The sequence below is a fragment of the Lissotriton vulgaris genome, chromosome 3_2, assembly GCF_964263255.1.
Source record: "Lissotriton vulgaris chromosome 3_2, aLisVul1.2, whole genome shotgun sequence".
NCBI classification, from domain to species: domain Eukaryota; kingdom Metazoa; phylum Chordata; class Amphibia; order Caudata; family Salamandridae; genus Lissotriton; species Lissotriton vulgaris.
The window spans coordinates 162,169,554-162,185,775 of NC_141690.1; the positions used below are offsets into that span (position 1 = coordinate 162,169,554).

The 16,222-nt window shown below is 45.4% G+C and overlaps 1 protein-coding gene across 2 annotated transcripts in view; it reads right to left on the minus strand.

Moving 5' to 3' along the window:
• The window catches only part of ACOX3 (acyl-CoA oxidase 3, pristanoyl), a 474,351-nt gene that overhangs the window by 127,410 nt on the left and 330,719 nt on the right, over positions 1-16,222 (minus strand). For both annotated transcript variants that reach the window (XM_086964140.1, XM_086964139.1), the window contains exon 11: positions 2,661-2,781. In XM_086964140.1, the coding sequence (XP_086820266.1) occupies positions 2,661-2,781 (121 nt within the window). The remainder of the gene's footprint in view (positions 1-2,660; positions 2,782-16,222) is intronic.

The following is a 16,222-nucleotide window of genomic DNA, read 5'->3' on the forward strand; positions in this document are numbered from 1 at the left end:
AGGCTGAAACATGTCGAGCATTTTATGACACACAAGTGGGTCTAATGATTCCTGTAGAGTCATGTTGTTTTTAATCCTAGCCCAGGGTCTCCCTAAAACAGTTTCTTGAAACCCTGCAGTTAGTTTTAACCATCACTTTCACTTGATCTGCTGCCCTCATTACCCGAGCTCCACAATTGGGTATTTAGTATACCTCTCTTCGTACGAAAACATCCCTGAACTCCTCCCTCTCAGTAAGGGGGTTGTAGCCCGTATCGTGACTACGCATCACGATACGAGAAGCCCCCAATGATGAAGCATGCCACCTACGATGGGTGAGGACAACCATCTTATAAAAGGAACACTCCATGGTGGTTAGGTACCCAGCTAGGCTATAGATGTACATAGACTAAAGGGTTTCTTTTTGTGCTTTGACATATCAAGTAGGGAAGTCAAGCCTTGTAGGTCTTTAAACCTTTTCCAGATCTCTTTTGTGATATAACAGAAATCGAATGGATTGTGTGGATTGCAGTGTAGTTTTACAGTTTTGAAGTACGGCTTCAAAAACATCGTTCCAGGCAGACACTGTAATGGTAACAGGCTGTAGTTAAATATGCGTTGGAATCCACCAAGCCGGGTCGCATAATACATAAAAAGGAGCCATCGCCAACACTGGGACACGCATGTCCCTGCAGAGACAGGATTAAAGGCCACATGTATCAAACTGTGCATTTGCAATTCCTAAATTGTGATTTTTAAGAAATCGCAATTTAGGAATCGCAAAAACAATTGGGATTCCTACACATTCCTTATTTGCGACTTGCACATTGTGATTCGCAAATAAGGAATTGCTTCCCATTCATTCCTATGGACCTAGAGGCCCATAGGAATCAATAGGAATTGCATGCACACTTTGCGAGCACCAAATAGGTACTCGCAATTTGCGCATGCAATTTCAAGGGTGCAAGGATACCAAAAGGACATCCTGATGCACCCCTGAAGTTGCACTTTCAAAACATGTTGCGCACACACACACATGCCCCAAGGACATGTATGTGTGCAACAGAGAACTTTGAAAAATGCACTTTTGTGCATTTTTCAAAGTTCTTGCAAATTACCATCAACTTTGAATTGATAGTAATTTGCGTTTAATTGTGAAATCCCACATTTTTTTTTGGTTTTAGTTTAGGGAATGGCAATGTCCGATTCCCTAAATGCAATCTCAATTTAAGTAATCGCAATTTTAGAGATTACTTAAATACCGATTTTTGAATTTGGGATAACGCATCCCAAATGCAAAAACTGCGGTCGCAAAGAAGCAGATTCGCAGAATCTGCCCCTTTGCGACTGCAGTTTACAATGATGCATCTGGCCCTAAAAGTTTTATCTCACTGCAAAGACTACAATCTCTACTTGTGAATGAAAATTATTTTTTTCATAAATTGGTTTTGGGAGCAACTATAAAACCCACCGCATAGTAAATTAAAAATCAGATTTATTAGATTTTCAAATACTTTTGGTAAATATGGTTCTAGGATGATTTTGATGAAATGTGGTTGTCTACGACTGGAGCCTGAAGAGACATCAAACTGGTTCGAACAGGTTCTCTTTTCCGTAAATAACTCTCCTACGTCTCCTGGTTAGGCATACAATACATTTCTAGAAAATATATTGCACATAAGAGATCTCTGTAGTATTCTTGCATCTTGTTTATATGGTATACATGCTTTCTCCACTACCAGTCCAGCTTGTACTACAATCTCTTTCACGGAGGCACCTGGAGGTTAAAGACAAGTTAGTAACAGAGCGTTCATCCCCAGTTATTTTAGAATATCTGACAGGATTTGAACAGGGCCAACATATAAGCATTACAAACAGCTGGAAGGAGCTCCCAGAGTAGCATGTTTATAGTAATTAGGGCTCTGGTGTGTAGCTTGCTTTGACGATGGCCACATTCTGCCCAAGGGGTAACCATAGCCTAAAAAAAGAATGAGTTGGGTTCCCCCAGCATATTTCTCAGATTACTACGTCAATATCATGCAAACGATGGTGATGAGAATCATGAACACGACATGGATCTTCAGTTTCACTAGAACCAAAGTGGTCAGCGGAATAAGGGGGAGTTTTTAATTCTCAAACTATGATCCCATCCTCCCAGTGCACAACTTTGTTTTCTAAAAGTTGATATGTGACACATGTGAAACTAACGCCTCACAAACTTACAGAACTGCATACATTTTTTTTAAAGAAATACATTTAACACTAGATGTTACCAATTAAGGTTAATCAATTCACAAAAACACACCAATAACCTACCAGCTACAATCTAACTTGTGTAATATATTTTCTAGGTATATGTGTTAAATTGTACCTATTGCAATCCAGAAGAGGACTTCATCAAATAACAGGTCTAAAACAAAATGTACTTCTCAACTGAACAAAAAATACCATCACTAGAGTGAATAGAGCAGCTCATGGCACATGTTTCGCTCTAACCTGAGTTCAACACCCAAAAACATTTTAAATTAGCAAATCAAGTTGCAATATCTGAATACATCTGAAAGAAGCCAAAATATAATTTGGCAAATGAATAATCGAGCTCATGTAAAAAAAATTGTTAACACCAATCTAACCTATCTTTCGGTGTCTAGCAGCAAAGATAAAAATGCAACATTACTTACTAGCTAGGTAGCCATGGCCTCCACAAGCTTCTCGGCACTCTTGCGTCCCCTGCTGAGCAGTCCACGACGCCAAAGGTTTACTGGCACTGGAGAGAGCATGTATTTCACGTCCAAGTTCGGCCTTTGTTACAAATGAAAAGGGGGTATGGTGAGAAATTAATTAATGAAATGTCAGTTTTCAGTATCATAAATGTATGTACCGACAGAAGAGTACCAACAACCTTACGACACGATGACAGCCTAATGGGGTATTAGAGGTTCTTTTTAAATTCCCCATCCAGCAATCCAAATATAGTAAACAAGTATGTCTGCGGTTCATCTATATTTACCTATTGCAATATGGAAACACATTAAATGTGAATTAGAACATTGGAACGTTGGAAACTCCATTGAAAACACTGGAGTAGCTCCGGGCTTATAATGGCTGGTATAAGCCCGGAGCGCCAACATTCCAATGCTTCTTTGTAGTTTTGAACAAATGCTTCACGGAGCTTAAGGGGATTTCAATCCCTTACACTCCCAGAAACCTTTGATTAATTTGTTAGAACATTCTGCCCTCTAGTGGCAGAATGTTCAAATAGCCTTATAGCCCTTCATAGCAGGGCTATACCGGCTATTAAAGTCCTGCTGCCTTGTTAAACTCCCACACCTTCGGCTCGGGCCTTTAACGCTGCAGCAGGCATTTAATGGACGGTATAGCCTGCTACAGTGGGCTATAAGTCTATATTGTGTTCTATGATTTATAAATGTAAAAAGGACGGACACTGAAAAGGAGAGTAGCTTACATTTTACAAAGTCTTTTAAGTTTGCATTTCCTTCAGTTTTGAGGCATTACACTATCCCCTTATGTAACAAGTACATGAAAGTACATTTGCTTTGCCTGATCACTGACCCTTGTTCATTGCACTGCTGATCTGATCTGAAGGTTATCATGCCTTGCGTGCAACAAACCTTACTTCAGGTAGGGCATTTTTACCCATAACAAACCTAGATAGTACATGTCAGAAATGGGATGCCTGGTTGGCAGAGGTATGCACCCTGTCCAAGCAGGAACAACCACTCTAGTCAGGGTAAGCTAGATTGACACTAAAAGATAACTGTGCTCACCTTCCGTTAGCTTGGCAGTGAGCAGTCAGGCATATACAAAGTGGCAATGTGTAAAGTATTTGTGCAACTCACACAGTAACACAATGAATACACCACAAAAAGACGTCACACATGTTTTGAAAAAAATGATTATTATATTCTGAACAAAACAAGATCAAAACAACACAAATACACCGTATAGAGGTTGAGATACTGAATTATAAAGGAATAAACACAGTAAAGCAAGTAGAGCTAAAAAGGTTACTTTAGGTCACTCTGGACCGAGGCAAAGTCAAAGTTGTGCCGATAGAAAGGCAGCGCTGGCCGGTTACAGGACCTGTGCACGCCCCCGGCAAACAAAGTGCCTTTCCTGATCGTAAACAGCAAGATGCGTCGATGTCAAGGCTTGCAGGTGCAGGAAGCTTTGAACTTCTCCACGCAATGAAGGCGATGCGTCAGTCCAGAAGATGGGTGCCCGGAGTTGAGAGGCATTGAGTGATGCGCCGGATTCTGCCAGGCAGTGAAGGAGATGCGTCGATCTCACCAAGCTCAAGTGGCGGCAATATGCTGTCCGATGCGTCAATCTCGGGAGGCAAAGTGCTGGTTCCAAGGTGATACACTAATTTTACTCCTGCAACCGGGTTGATGCGCCGTTCTGCTACATGCAGACAGGAGATGCTCTAAATTCTGTTTTGCAAGCATGTGGGCCACTTCCAGTGAGCCAGTCAGAGGAGCAGGGTTAGAGACAATGATATCCAGAGTCTCAAGCAACAGCAGGCAAGCCAACAAGCCCTTGGAGATCACTTGGAGTTAAGGCAGAGTCCAGCTCTCCTTCAGAAGAGTTAGAGAGCATCCGGCTGCAGGGCAACAAACAAAAAAGCAGGCCTTCCAGATCAGCAGTCCGGTTGAGTCCTTTAAGCAGGGCAGCTAATCTTCTGGCAGAGCTTAGGTTATAAGTGCAGTAGTGTCTGATGTTAGGAGTCAGAGATCCAGTACTTATGCCCAAAAGTGCCTTTGATGTGGGGGTGACTTCAAAGGAGCTCTCTGAAGTGCACAAGTATCCCTTACAACCTAGTTCTGTCTGCCAGGCTATCTGTGGGGGTAATCAGTGCTTTGTGTGGGGACGGGGGACAGCATATTCAAGTGAAGTGGTAGCCCCTCCCTTTCCTCCTCCTCAGGCAAGACCATCAGAATGCAGAGGCAGATACCAATGTGCATAATGTTTTTAGCACTGCTCACCATGGTGTGGGGTTATGCTCAGGTGAAGTGTGTCTGCACAACCTTTGATATGATATTGCATTATAGCTAACAGTCACTAAAAGTTGCAGAATGAAGAACATTTGATTGCGCTTGTAGCAATTTTATAAAGCCATTACATATACACTCAAGCATGGCCATATTATACAATCTCAAAATAACATTTGTTGAACTCCCAGGATTGTGACCTAATGCACATTCATATCCTAGGCATGAAATGACCAAAGTATAAAATACTGTAGTTCCATTATCACATGTAGTAAAAAAATTATTTCCAAATTCTCTACAAACGTCTTCATTAAAACCACATACTGGACTTATTTTGGTGGCCACAGTGCATTTCAGGACTTCTAAGTAACTTCTTCAAATGGCTAATTTATTTTGTGGGTGAAACATATCTACAAATTGAGGATATATAACAATGTTATGTGATGCTGTCTTAGAGTGCAGCAGTTTGACGTGTCTAGAATTGGGAGCAAATAACACCAAATTTTACAAAGCTGAAGCCAGTCAGTGGGCATCCCTCTTATTTTGACTGTCTGGCCTTCTCAAATACTGAAACAAACAAAGGTTACAGTGAAGTTATAGTAGGAATTGTAATTATATCTTACATTATATTTAAGAAAAATCTTACAAATTCACTGAACAAACCAAAGGTTAAAGGGGACGTTACAGTTAGGTGAACATGTCAGTTAAAACATAGCTTTTTAATTTAACAAAACCACTGAAATTCACTTATTATAGTTCTCTAGTAAGTGTAATTTGTGCCTTAAAGTAACTATGACTTGTGACCTCACCATGCACTGCTAATTACCTCACATAGTACATCACTCATGACATGTTCTATGACATCATTGATATCACTGCACCAGCTGAAATTACATCATTGATGACAACACAGTACATGGTGGGAGCAGTATTTTCTTTACTGATCCCGCCCGGGAGAGAGAGGGAAGAGTATGCCTGCATTTTCCAGGGCAGAGAGCACCAGTGTTCTGGTGGATGAGGTCCCTGTGACAATGGAGCCATATCGGTCCACAGGGCCAGCACAAGGACCGGGTAGGGGCGCCGCATGTCCCCATCACCTTTTATTTAATATGGCCTGCAGGATGGGGTCAACGGAGTCTAAAAAAAAAAAAGAAAAAGGCTGAGGGGGCGAACTCCCCCTTCGCTGAAAATACAGATGCAGAACCCTCCCGGCCCTGTACACTCTGGGGGAGGGTGGGGTGTAATTTTGAAAATGTTTGGGAGCTCATGTTTCTTTTTTACGTGGTACTATGCAGAGAAAAACAAATATACAGTTTTGGCCCTGGGGGAGAGGTAGGGAGGGTATCCCAACCCTCTCCTTCTATATGGTTTTTTCTTTGTTCTAGGACAAGGGGTTAAGTCCACAAGTCCTAAAATGCCTGCCATCACATTGTTGTTGATGTGGTGGCAGGCAATTAAATCTTATCTTACGATCGGATGGCTCCTCTCTGTGCTCTCTCGCTCCAAGTAGACATCTCCTATTACGGACCCCTGCCCCCCCACATCTTCCACAAAGCCGCCACTGCCATCGCTCCCGAACTAGGACATACTATCAAGTCCTCCTTCACATCCGGCACCTGCCCTAATGATTGGAAACGCGCAGAGGTGAAACCCCTCCTCAAGAAACCAACGGCCGACACAACAGACCTGAAGAACTACCAGCCTATATCTCTACTCCCTTTTGCTGCCAACGTCACTGAAAGACTTGTAAACGATCAGCTGACTGCCTACATAGAAGAAAACTGCATCCTAGATGCTTCCCAGTCTGGCTTTCGCAGCAACCACAGCACCGAGACCGCAGACGACATCCGCATGCTGCTCGACCATGGACACACCGCAGCCCTCTTCCTCCTAGACCTCTCCGCAGCCTTTGACACCGTCTCACATCGCACACTAGTCAATAGACTCCATAAGGCAGGAATACAAGGATCCGCCCTCGCCTGGATCCAATCCTTCCTCTCCGGCAAAACCCAGGGGATTAGACTCCCCCCTTTCCTCTCGGAGCCCACTGATATCATCTGTGGAGTACCCCAAGGATCTTCACTAAGCCCGACGCTCTTCAACATCTACATGGCCCCCATTGCCGCCATCATCAGACAGCACAGGCTTAACATCGTATCCTACGCCGACGACACCCAACTCATCCTCTCCCTCACCAAGAACCCAGAAATCACCAGACTCACCTTCCAGGAAGGAATGAGAAGCGTAGCAGCATGGATGAAGGACATCTGCCTAAAGCTCAACTCCAAGAAGACCGAGGTCCTCATTCTTGGACCCTGCACCTCCGCCTGGGACAACACCTGGTGGCCCCCCGCCCTCGGGAGCCCACCCACCCTGATAGACCATGCTCGGATCCTCAGCATTATCCTCGACTCCTTCCTCTCCATGAACCGCCAGATCAATGCTGTCTCCTCCACCAGTTTCAACTGCCTCCGCATGACTTTGAAATGGATCCCCCCCGACTGCAGAAAGACTGTCACCCACGCATTCATCACAAACAGACATTACTACGGCAACGCCCTTTACGCCGGAATCAACAAAACTCTTCTAAGCAAGCTCCAAACCATCCAAAACGCCGCCGCCAGACTCGTCCTAGGGACACCGCGTCACGAACATATGACCCAACACCTCCGAAGCCTTCACTGGCTCCCCGTCGAGAAGACAATCCCCTACAATCTCCTCACCCACGCCTACCACATCCCTCAACAACATCGGACCCAAATACCTCAACGACCGAGTATGTTTCCACATTCCCAAAAGGAACCTCCGCTCCGCTGACTTTGCCCTGGCATCCGCAGAACGGGAGGGAGAGCTTTCTCCCACATCACGGCCAAAACCTGGAACAAGCTCCCGGTCAACATCAGACGCTCCCCAACCCTCCACACATTTAGGAAGGACCTCAAAGCCTGGCTCTTCGACTGACTTGGAGCTGCTCCTCCCGCCCCCCCTAGCGCCTTGAGACCCTCATGGGTGAGTAGAGCACTCTATAAACCACTGATTGATTGATTGATTGATTTTATTAAAAAATACAATGCTCCAAACGAACCAGATAACTGCAGCGATTCTGTGGGATCGGAAAGCCTGCCATGTTCAGGGATGCAGATTCTGCTTACATATAGAGGCAGGATAATTTGAAGAAACAAGCATTTTCAATGCAATAGGTCTCGCATTACTGAAAGTTTGACCTATTTTAATTTCAAATAATAATGCAACACCAATAGCTCAAACTTTCAGTAATGCGAGACCTATTGCAATGCAAATGTTTGTTTTTAGTTGGTGCCTAGTGACAAGAGTTCTTTATCAACATGTGCTCTAAAATAATATTAACAATAATAATAATTTACAGTCTAACCACGATTCCAGATCTAGGATGTGTGTAAGGTTCAATAATAATGTTTCAATATTGAAACATTTGGGAGAGTTTCACATACTTCATAAAACAGCAAGTTTTGTTTATGACCTTGGTTAAAGAAAGCGAGGGAAATGTGTTCTTTTCAATCTTATGAAATTACAGAGCTATTAAATACATCAACGGAGCTTTCAAAACATTTTCCTTGTTTGGACTTTTTCGGATTCTCAATGCAAAGATGCGAGATCATAGCATAGGTTCCGAGTCGCTGCAGCAAAGCACCATACAAGGTCAGCATGGCTCACTTTTTTGTGTGCTGTTATTTGGATGCATAGGAAAACCATTAGCCCCAGAAAGGTCTTATGTTTGAACTGTAGATTTGTTTCGCTAGAACACAGATTCTCATCAGTGTGAAGTACAATTTAGATCTCTCAAACTAAAAACCATTTGAAAACGCTCTATGTTACTTTTAAAGCCAATGATTTAGTAGAGAGTGTTTATTTGAGTTTCACGAATGACAAGTTTCACTGATTTAAGGTGTTTTTCTATAACATACACATGCACAATCTATAGACTCTGAGCAAGGAAGGCGCCCTCCACTGGCTTCTAGAAGGACAGCTGTCGTATTTTTTTGCAGTTATTTTATATAGTCCGAACCTGACCCGCAGGTATTGCAGCACTTTACATTAGCACCAGTTACGTACCACAAGGACAACAGGAGCTACTAGACCCGAACTTGGGGGGGGCTAAGACTCGCAGTCAGGTATGGCCCTAGCACTGGTTGTGCACAGGGCAACAGTCCTTTTTTTGGTGCTGCTCCCCCATTTCCTCCTTCTTCCCTCACGACCACTCACCAACAATGTACCTCATCTCTCTATAGCCCCTTTCTGACAAACATATAATTTTTTTATCTTCATAGGGCTACTCGTAGTTTACTCACACTCAGTTCTGTGTTGGTGCATGGTACACGTCCTTTGTAGCAGGCACATTAACCCTCTGCAATGTGTGGGTGACAGGAGTGCCCATGTGAGTGCACGGTGTGCGATGAGACAGTGCGAGAGTAGGGGAGAGGAGTGAAAGTGAAAAGCGAGAATGAGCAGTGAGTTGTCTGAATGCAGGGTGCACTCCCAGACAGTTGAAGTAACTCAGCATGTTATTGAGGGCTATGGTAGGGTTTCAGATATAAATTAAGCTATCGCTATTATGGCATTATTCAAGGACAGGAACTACAGGAGGACTTTGCAGGCTCTTTAAACAACAAATGGCTGGTATTTTTCTTTTTGGCAACCCTACTTTATATTTCTTTTCATGAAATGCATTCTCACACTAGGGCAGTGAAAGTAAAATCCAAATGTAAGAAACAGATAGAGTGGAGGCCCAGGGGGGTACTGGAACCAAACAAAGCTTTGTTAAACAGTTTACAAAGGTATGTAAATATTAACCCTGGGCGGAGCTGACGGAGCAAGACTACGCAGAGGTCCACGGAGTTAGGAACAAACTCTGTGGAACTCCGCTTAATCCGCTCCGCCACCCGCCTCCACCCTTCATATTAAGAATTAATACAAAATACATTTAAAGGTAAAAGAATAAAGAATTACCTTGACTGCGGCATCCCCCGCAAGCACATTTCTCGCAAGGAATGCGCATGCGCGGGCGCGTGCATTCGCAGACGACCCTGAGACGGCGAGGAAGAGGAGGACGACAGCCCGTGAAGCCGCAGTCAAGGTAAGTGTTTATTCTTTTACCTTAGATGTATTTTTTATTAATTCTTAATAGGGGGGTAGAGGTGGGGACAGATCAATACAGCTCAGCTGCGGAGTGTGCGGCGATTTGCATACTCCGCATTCTCCGCGGAACGTGGAGTAGGCAAATCTCTGCACACTCCATCGGTGGAGCGGAGCTCTCCGCCAGCACCTAGTAAATATGCAAATGGTCTTTCAAACTGCCCAGCCGAGCACACAGCAGCTCAGGCTGAAGCAGCCCGGCCTGAGAGACACGACGGAAGGGGGGAGGGGGTACAGCGGCTGAAGCTCGATCAGCCCTATGGACATTACGCATCTGAGAAGGACACACTAATTTTTGTAGGCACGGGGAGATTAAGTAATTTGACCAGAATCACAGGATGTTTAGCCATCACCGAGGCTCGAACCTGGTTACCCAACTCCAAAGCCAACAGCTCTGGCTGTTACGCCACACTCTCTCCCCTCTTTAGCCATGGACCTGTGTATCTGGTGTTGTGTAAATAACCACCCCAAAACGCAAGGATCAAACACAACTAATGGTGCATTTTACATGGTAATATTACAAAGAAACTGGTGAAAAGCCAATATATCTCAAACAGCTCAATTTAATCTGTTTATGCAATTTGATGTGGCTGAAGGGTGCTGAATAATTTGTGGCCTGGAGGAGCTTAATTCCACTGCATGCCACCTGCGACTGCTTATAATATCTCCAAATAGCTTTTTACAATAGGAACAGCTATTTGGAGATATAAGCTCTATAGATGCGATGCAACAGAGTCTGTAATCTATGCTTTTGAGTTGACATACCGCATGAGCACATAAAGCAAAATGAACATTGGCGTCTATTGTGTGAACAAGACCATTTGCGAAGCAGAAAGGTGTTGGGGCAGTCTGTCAATAAAGCATATTTCCTGAGTACACAGCTTGAGTGTCTTTGCCTGTTTCTTTGCAAGATGGGAGGAGGAATAAGATATAAATATATAGAGACTATATATATATATATATATATATATATATATATATATATATATATATATATATATATATATATTCCATACACAAAGAGTTGCCCCTACGGAAAGAGCCACACAGGCAGATATGCTTTCTTCCTTTAATGAAGGTGCAGAGAGTGCGCAAACTTCGAAGCCAAAAACAAATGTTGCAGCCTTACGCGTTTCGGGCGGACACCGCCCTTGATCACAGGCACAGCCAAAGTCTCGCAGCACAGATTAACACGAATCTTCTGTTTAAATGAATAGCAGTCCCGCCCCCAATGGGGCTACACAGCCTTCTGGTATTTGGAGTTCGTTTGTATTACCCATGTGGGTTTCCGTGTTGCTCGCAGATGTGGCAAAAAAATTAACATCCACAGTGGGCTGAACTCCGGAGATTTGCACACCCTCGTGCACATATTACAGCCTTCATTGGAAATCCACCAGTCCTTGTGATGACACGTCCTTCAATGTCACCAGGATCCGCACACATGCAGAGGGCACTTTCCACGACCAGGCAGGCCGTCATTTATTCCATACACAAAGAGTTGCCCCTACGGAAAGAGCCACACAGGCAGATATGCTTTCTTCCTTTAATGAAGGTGCAGAGAGTGCGCAAACTTCGAAGCCAAAAACAAATGTTGCAGCCTTACGCGTTTCGGGCGGACACCGCCCTTGATCACAGGCACAGCCAAAGTCTCGCAGCACAGATTAACACGAATCTTCCGTTTAAATGAATAGCAGTCCCGCCCCCAATGGGGCTACACAGCCTTTTGGTATTTGGAGTTCGTTTGTATTACCCATGTGGGTTTCCGTGTTGCTCGCAGATGTGGCAAAAAAATTAACATCCACAGTGGGCTGAACTCCGGAGATTTGCACACCCTCGTGCACATATTACAGCCTTCATTGGAAATCCACCAGTCCTTGTGATGACACGTCCTTCAATGTCACCAGGATCCGCACACATGCAGAGGGCACTTTCCACGACCAGGCAGGCCGTCATTTATTCCATACACAAAGAGTTGCCCCTACGGAAAGAGCCACACAGGCAGATATGCTTTCTTCCTTTAATGAAGGTGCAGAGAGTGCGCAAACTTCGAAGCCAAAAACAAATGTTGCAGCCTTACGCGTTTCGGGCGGACACCGCCCTTGATCACAGGCACAGCCAAAGTCTCGCAGCACAGATTAACACGAATCTTCCGTTTAAATGAATAGCAGTCCCGCCCCCAATGGGGCTACACAGCCTTCTGGTATTTGGAGTTCGTTTGTATTACCCATGTGGGTTTCCGTGTTGCTCGCAGATGTGGCAAAAAAATTAACATCCACAGTGGGCTGAACTCCGGAGATTTGCACACCCTCGTGCACATATTACAGCCTTCATTGGAAATCCACCAGTCCTTGTGATGACACGTCCTTCAATGTCACCAGGATCCGCACACATGCAGAGGGCACTTTCCACGACCAGGCAGGCCGTCATTTATTCCATACACAAAGAGTTGCCCCTACGGAAAGAGCCACACAGGCAGATATGCTTTCTTCCTTTAATGAAGGTGCAGAGAGTGCGCAAACTTCGAAGCCAAAAACAAATGTTGCAGCCTTACGCGTTTCGGGCGGACACCGCCCTTGATCACAGGCACAGCCAAAGTCTCGCAGCACAGATTAACACGAATCTTCCGTTTAAATGAATAGCAGTCCCGCCCCCAATGGGGCTACACAGCCTTCTGGTATTTGGAGTTCGTTTGTATTACCCATGTGGGTTTCCGTGTTGCTCGCAGATGTGGCAAAAAAATTAACATCCACAGTGGGCTGAACTCCGGAGATTTGCACACCCTCGTGCACATATTACAGCCTTCATTGGAAATCCACCAGTCCTTGTGATGACACGTCCTTCAATGTCACCAGGATCCGCACACATGCAGAGGGCACTTTCCACGACCAGGCAGGCCGTCATTTATTCCATACACAAAGAGTTGCCCCTACGGAAAGAGCCACACAGGCAGATATGCTTTCTTCCTTTAATGAAGGTGCAGAGAGTGCGCAAACTTCGAAGCCAAAAACAAATGTTGCAGCCTTACGCGTTTCGGGCGGACACCGCCCTTGATCACAGGCACAGCCAAAGTCTCGCAGCACAGATTAACACGAATCTTCCGTTTAAATGAATAGCAGTCCCGCCCCCAATGGGGCTACACAGCCTTCTGGTATTTGGAGTTCGTTTGTATTACCCATGTGGGTTTCCGTGTTGCTCGCAGATGTGGCAAAAAAATTAACATCCACAGTGGGCTGAACTCCGGAGATTTGCACACCCTCGTGCACATATTACAGCCTTCATTGGAAATCCACCAGTCCTTGTGATGACACGTCCTTCAATGTCACCAGGATCCGCACACATGCAGAGGGCACTTTCCACGACCAGGCAGGCCGTCATTTATTCCATACACAAAGAGTTGCCCCTACGGAAAGAGCCACACAGGCAGATATGCTTTCTTCCTTTAATGAAGGTGCAGAGAGTGCGCAAACTTCGAAGCCAAAAACAAATGTTGCAGCCTTACGCGTTTCGGGCGGACACCGCCCTTGATCACAGGCACAGCCAAAGTCTCGCAGCACAGATTAACACGAATCTTCCGTTTAAATGAATAGCAGTCCCGCCCCCAATGGGGCTACACAGCCTTCTGGTATTTGGAGTTCGTTTGTATTACCCATGTGGGTTTCCGTGTTGCTCGCAGATGTGGCAAAAAAATTAACATCCACAGTGGGCTGAACTCCGGAGATTTGCACACCCTCGTGCACATATTACAGCCTTCATTGGAAATCCACCAGTCCTTGTGATGACACGTCCTTCAATGTCACCAGGATCCGCACACATGCAGAGGGCACTTTCCACGACCAGGCAGGCCGTCATTTATTCCATACACAAAGAGTTGCCCCTACGGAAAGAGCCACACAGGCAGATATGCTTTCTTCCTTTAATGAAGGTGCAGAGAGTGCGCAAACTTCGAAGCCAAAAACAAATGTTGCAGCCTTACGCGTTTCGGGCGGACACCGCCCTTGATCACAGGCACAGCCAAAGTCTCGCAGCACAGATTAACACGAATCTTCCGTTTAAATGAATAGCAGTCCCGCCCCCAATGGGGCTACACAGCCTTCTGGTATTTGGAGTTCGTTTGTATTACCCATGTGGGTTTCCGTGTTGCTCGCAGATGTGGCAAAAAAATTAACATCCACAGTGGGCTGAACTCCGGAGATTTGCACACCCTCGTGCACATATTACAGCCTTCATTGGAAATCCACCAGTCCTTGTGATGACACGTCCTTCAATGTCACCAGGATCCGCACACATGCAGAGGGCACTTTCCACGACCAGGCAGGCCGTCATTTATTCCATACACAAAGAGTTGCCCCTACGGAAAGAGCCACACAGGCAGATATGCTTTCTTCCTTTAATGAAGGTGCAGAGAGTGCGCAAACTTCGAAGCCAAAAACAAATGTTGCAGCCTTACGCGTTTCGGGCGGACACCGCCCTTGATCACAGGCACAGCCAAAGTCTCGCAGCACAGATTAACACGAATCTTCCGTTTAAATGAATAGCAGTCCCGCCCCCAATGGGGCTACACAGCCTTCTGGTATTTGGAGTTCGTTTGTATTACCCATGTGGGTTTCCGTGTTGCTCGCAGATGTGGCAAAAAAATTAACATCCACAGTGGGCTGAACTCCGGAGATTTGCACACCCTCGTGCACATATTACAGCCTTCATTGGAAATCCACCAGTCCTTGTGATGACACGTCCTTCAATGTCACCAGGATCCGCACACATGCAGAGGGCACTTTCCACAACCAGGCAGGCCGTCATTTATTCCATACACAAAGAGTTGCCCCTACGGAAAGAGCCACACAGGCAGATATGCTTTCTTCCTTTAATGAAGGTGCAGAGAGTGCGCAAACTTCGAAGCCAAAAACAAATGTTGCAGCCTTACGCGTTTCGGGCGGACACCGCCCTTGATCACAGGCACAGCCAAAGTCTCGCAGCACAGATTAACACGAATCTTCCGTTTAAATGAATAGCAGTCCCGCCCCCAATGGGGCTACACAGCCTTCTGGTATTTGGAGTTCGTTTGTATTACCCATGTGGGTTTCCGTGTTGCTCGCAGATGTGGCAAAAAAATTAACATCCACAGTGGGCTGAACTCCGGAGATTTGCAAACTCCAAATACCAGAAGGCTGTGTAGCCCCATTGGGGGCGGGACTGCTATTCATTTAAACGGAAGATTCGTGTTAATCTGTGCTGCGAGACTTTGGCTGTGCCTGTGATCAAGGGCGGTGTCCGCCCGAAACGCGTAAGGCTGCAACATTTGTTTTTGGCTTCGAAGTTTGCGCACTCTCTGCACCTTCATTAAAGGAAGAAAGCATATCTGCCTGTGTGGCTCTTTCCGTAGGGGCAACTCTTTGTGTATGGAATAAATGACGGCCTGCCTGGTCGTGGAAAGTGCCCTCTGCATGTGTGCGGATCCTGGTGACATTGAAGGACGTGTCATCACAAGGACTGGTGGATTTCCAATGAAGGCTGTAATATGTGCACGAGGGTGTGCAAATCTCCGGAGTTCAGCCCACTGTGGATGTTAATTTTTTTGCCACATCTGCGAGCAACACGGAAACCCACATGGGTAATACAAACGAACTCCAAATACCAGAAGGCTGTGTAGCCCCATTGGGGGCGGGACTGCTATTCATTTAAACGGAAGATTCGTGTTAATCTGTGCTGCGAGACTTTGGCTGTGCCTGTGATCAAGGGCGGTGTCCGCCCGAAACGCGTAAGGCTGCAACATTTGTTTTTGGCTTCGAAGTTTGCGCACTCTCTGCACCTTCATTAAAGGAAGAAATCATATCTGCCTGTGTGGCTCTTTCCGTAGGGGCAACTCTTTGTGTATGGAATAAATGACGGCCTGCCTGGTCGTGGAAAGTGCCCTCTGCATGTGTGCGGATCCTGGTGACATTGAAGGACGTGTCATCACAAGGACTGGTGGATTTCCAATGAAGGCTGTAATATGTGCACGAGGGTGTGCAAATCTCCGGAGTTCAGCCCACTGTGGATGTTAATTTTTTTGCCACATCTGC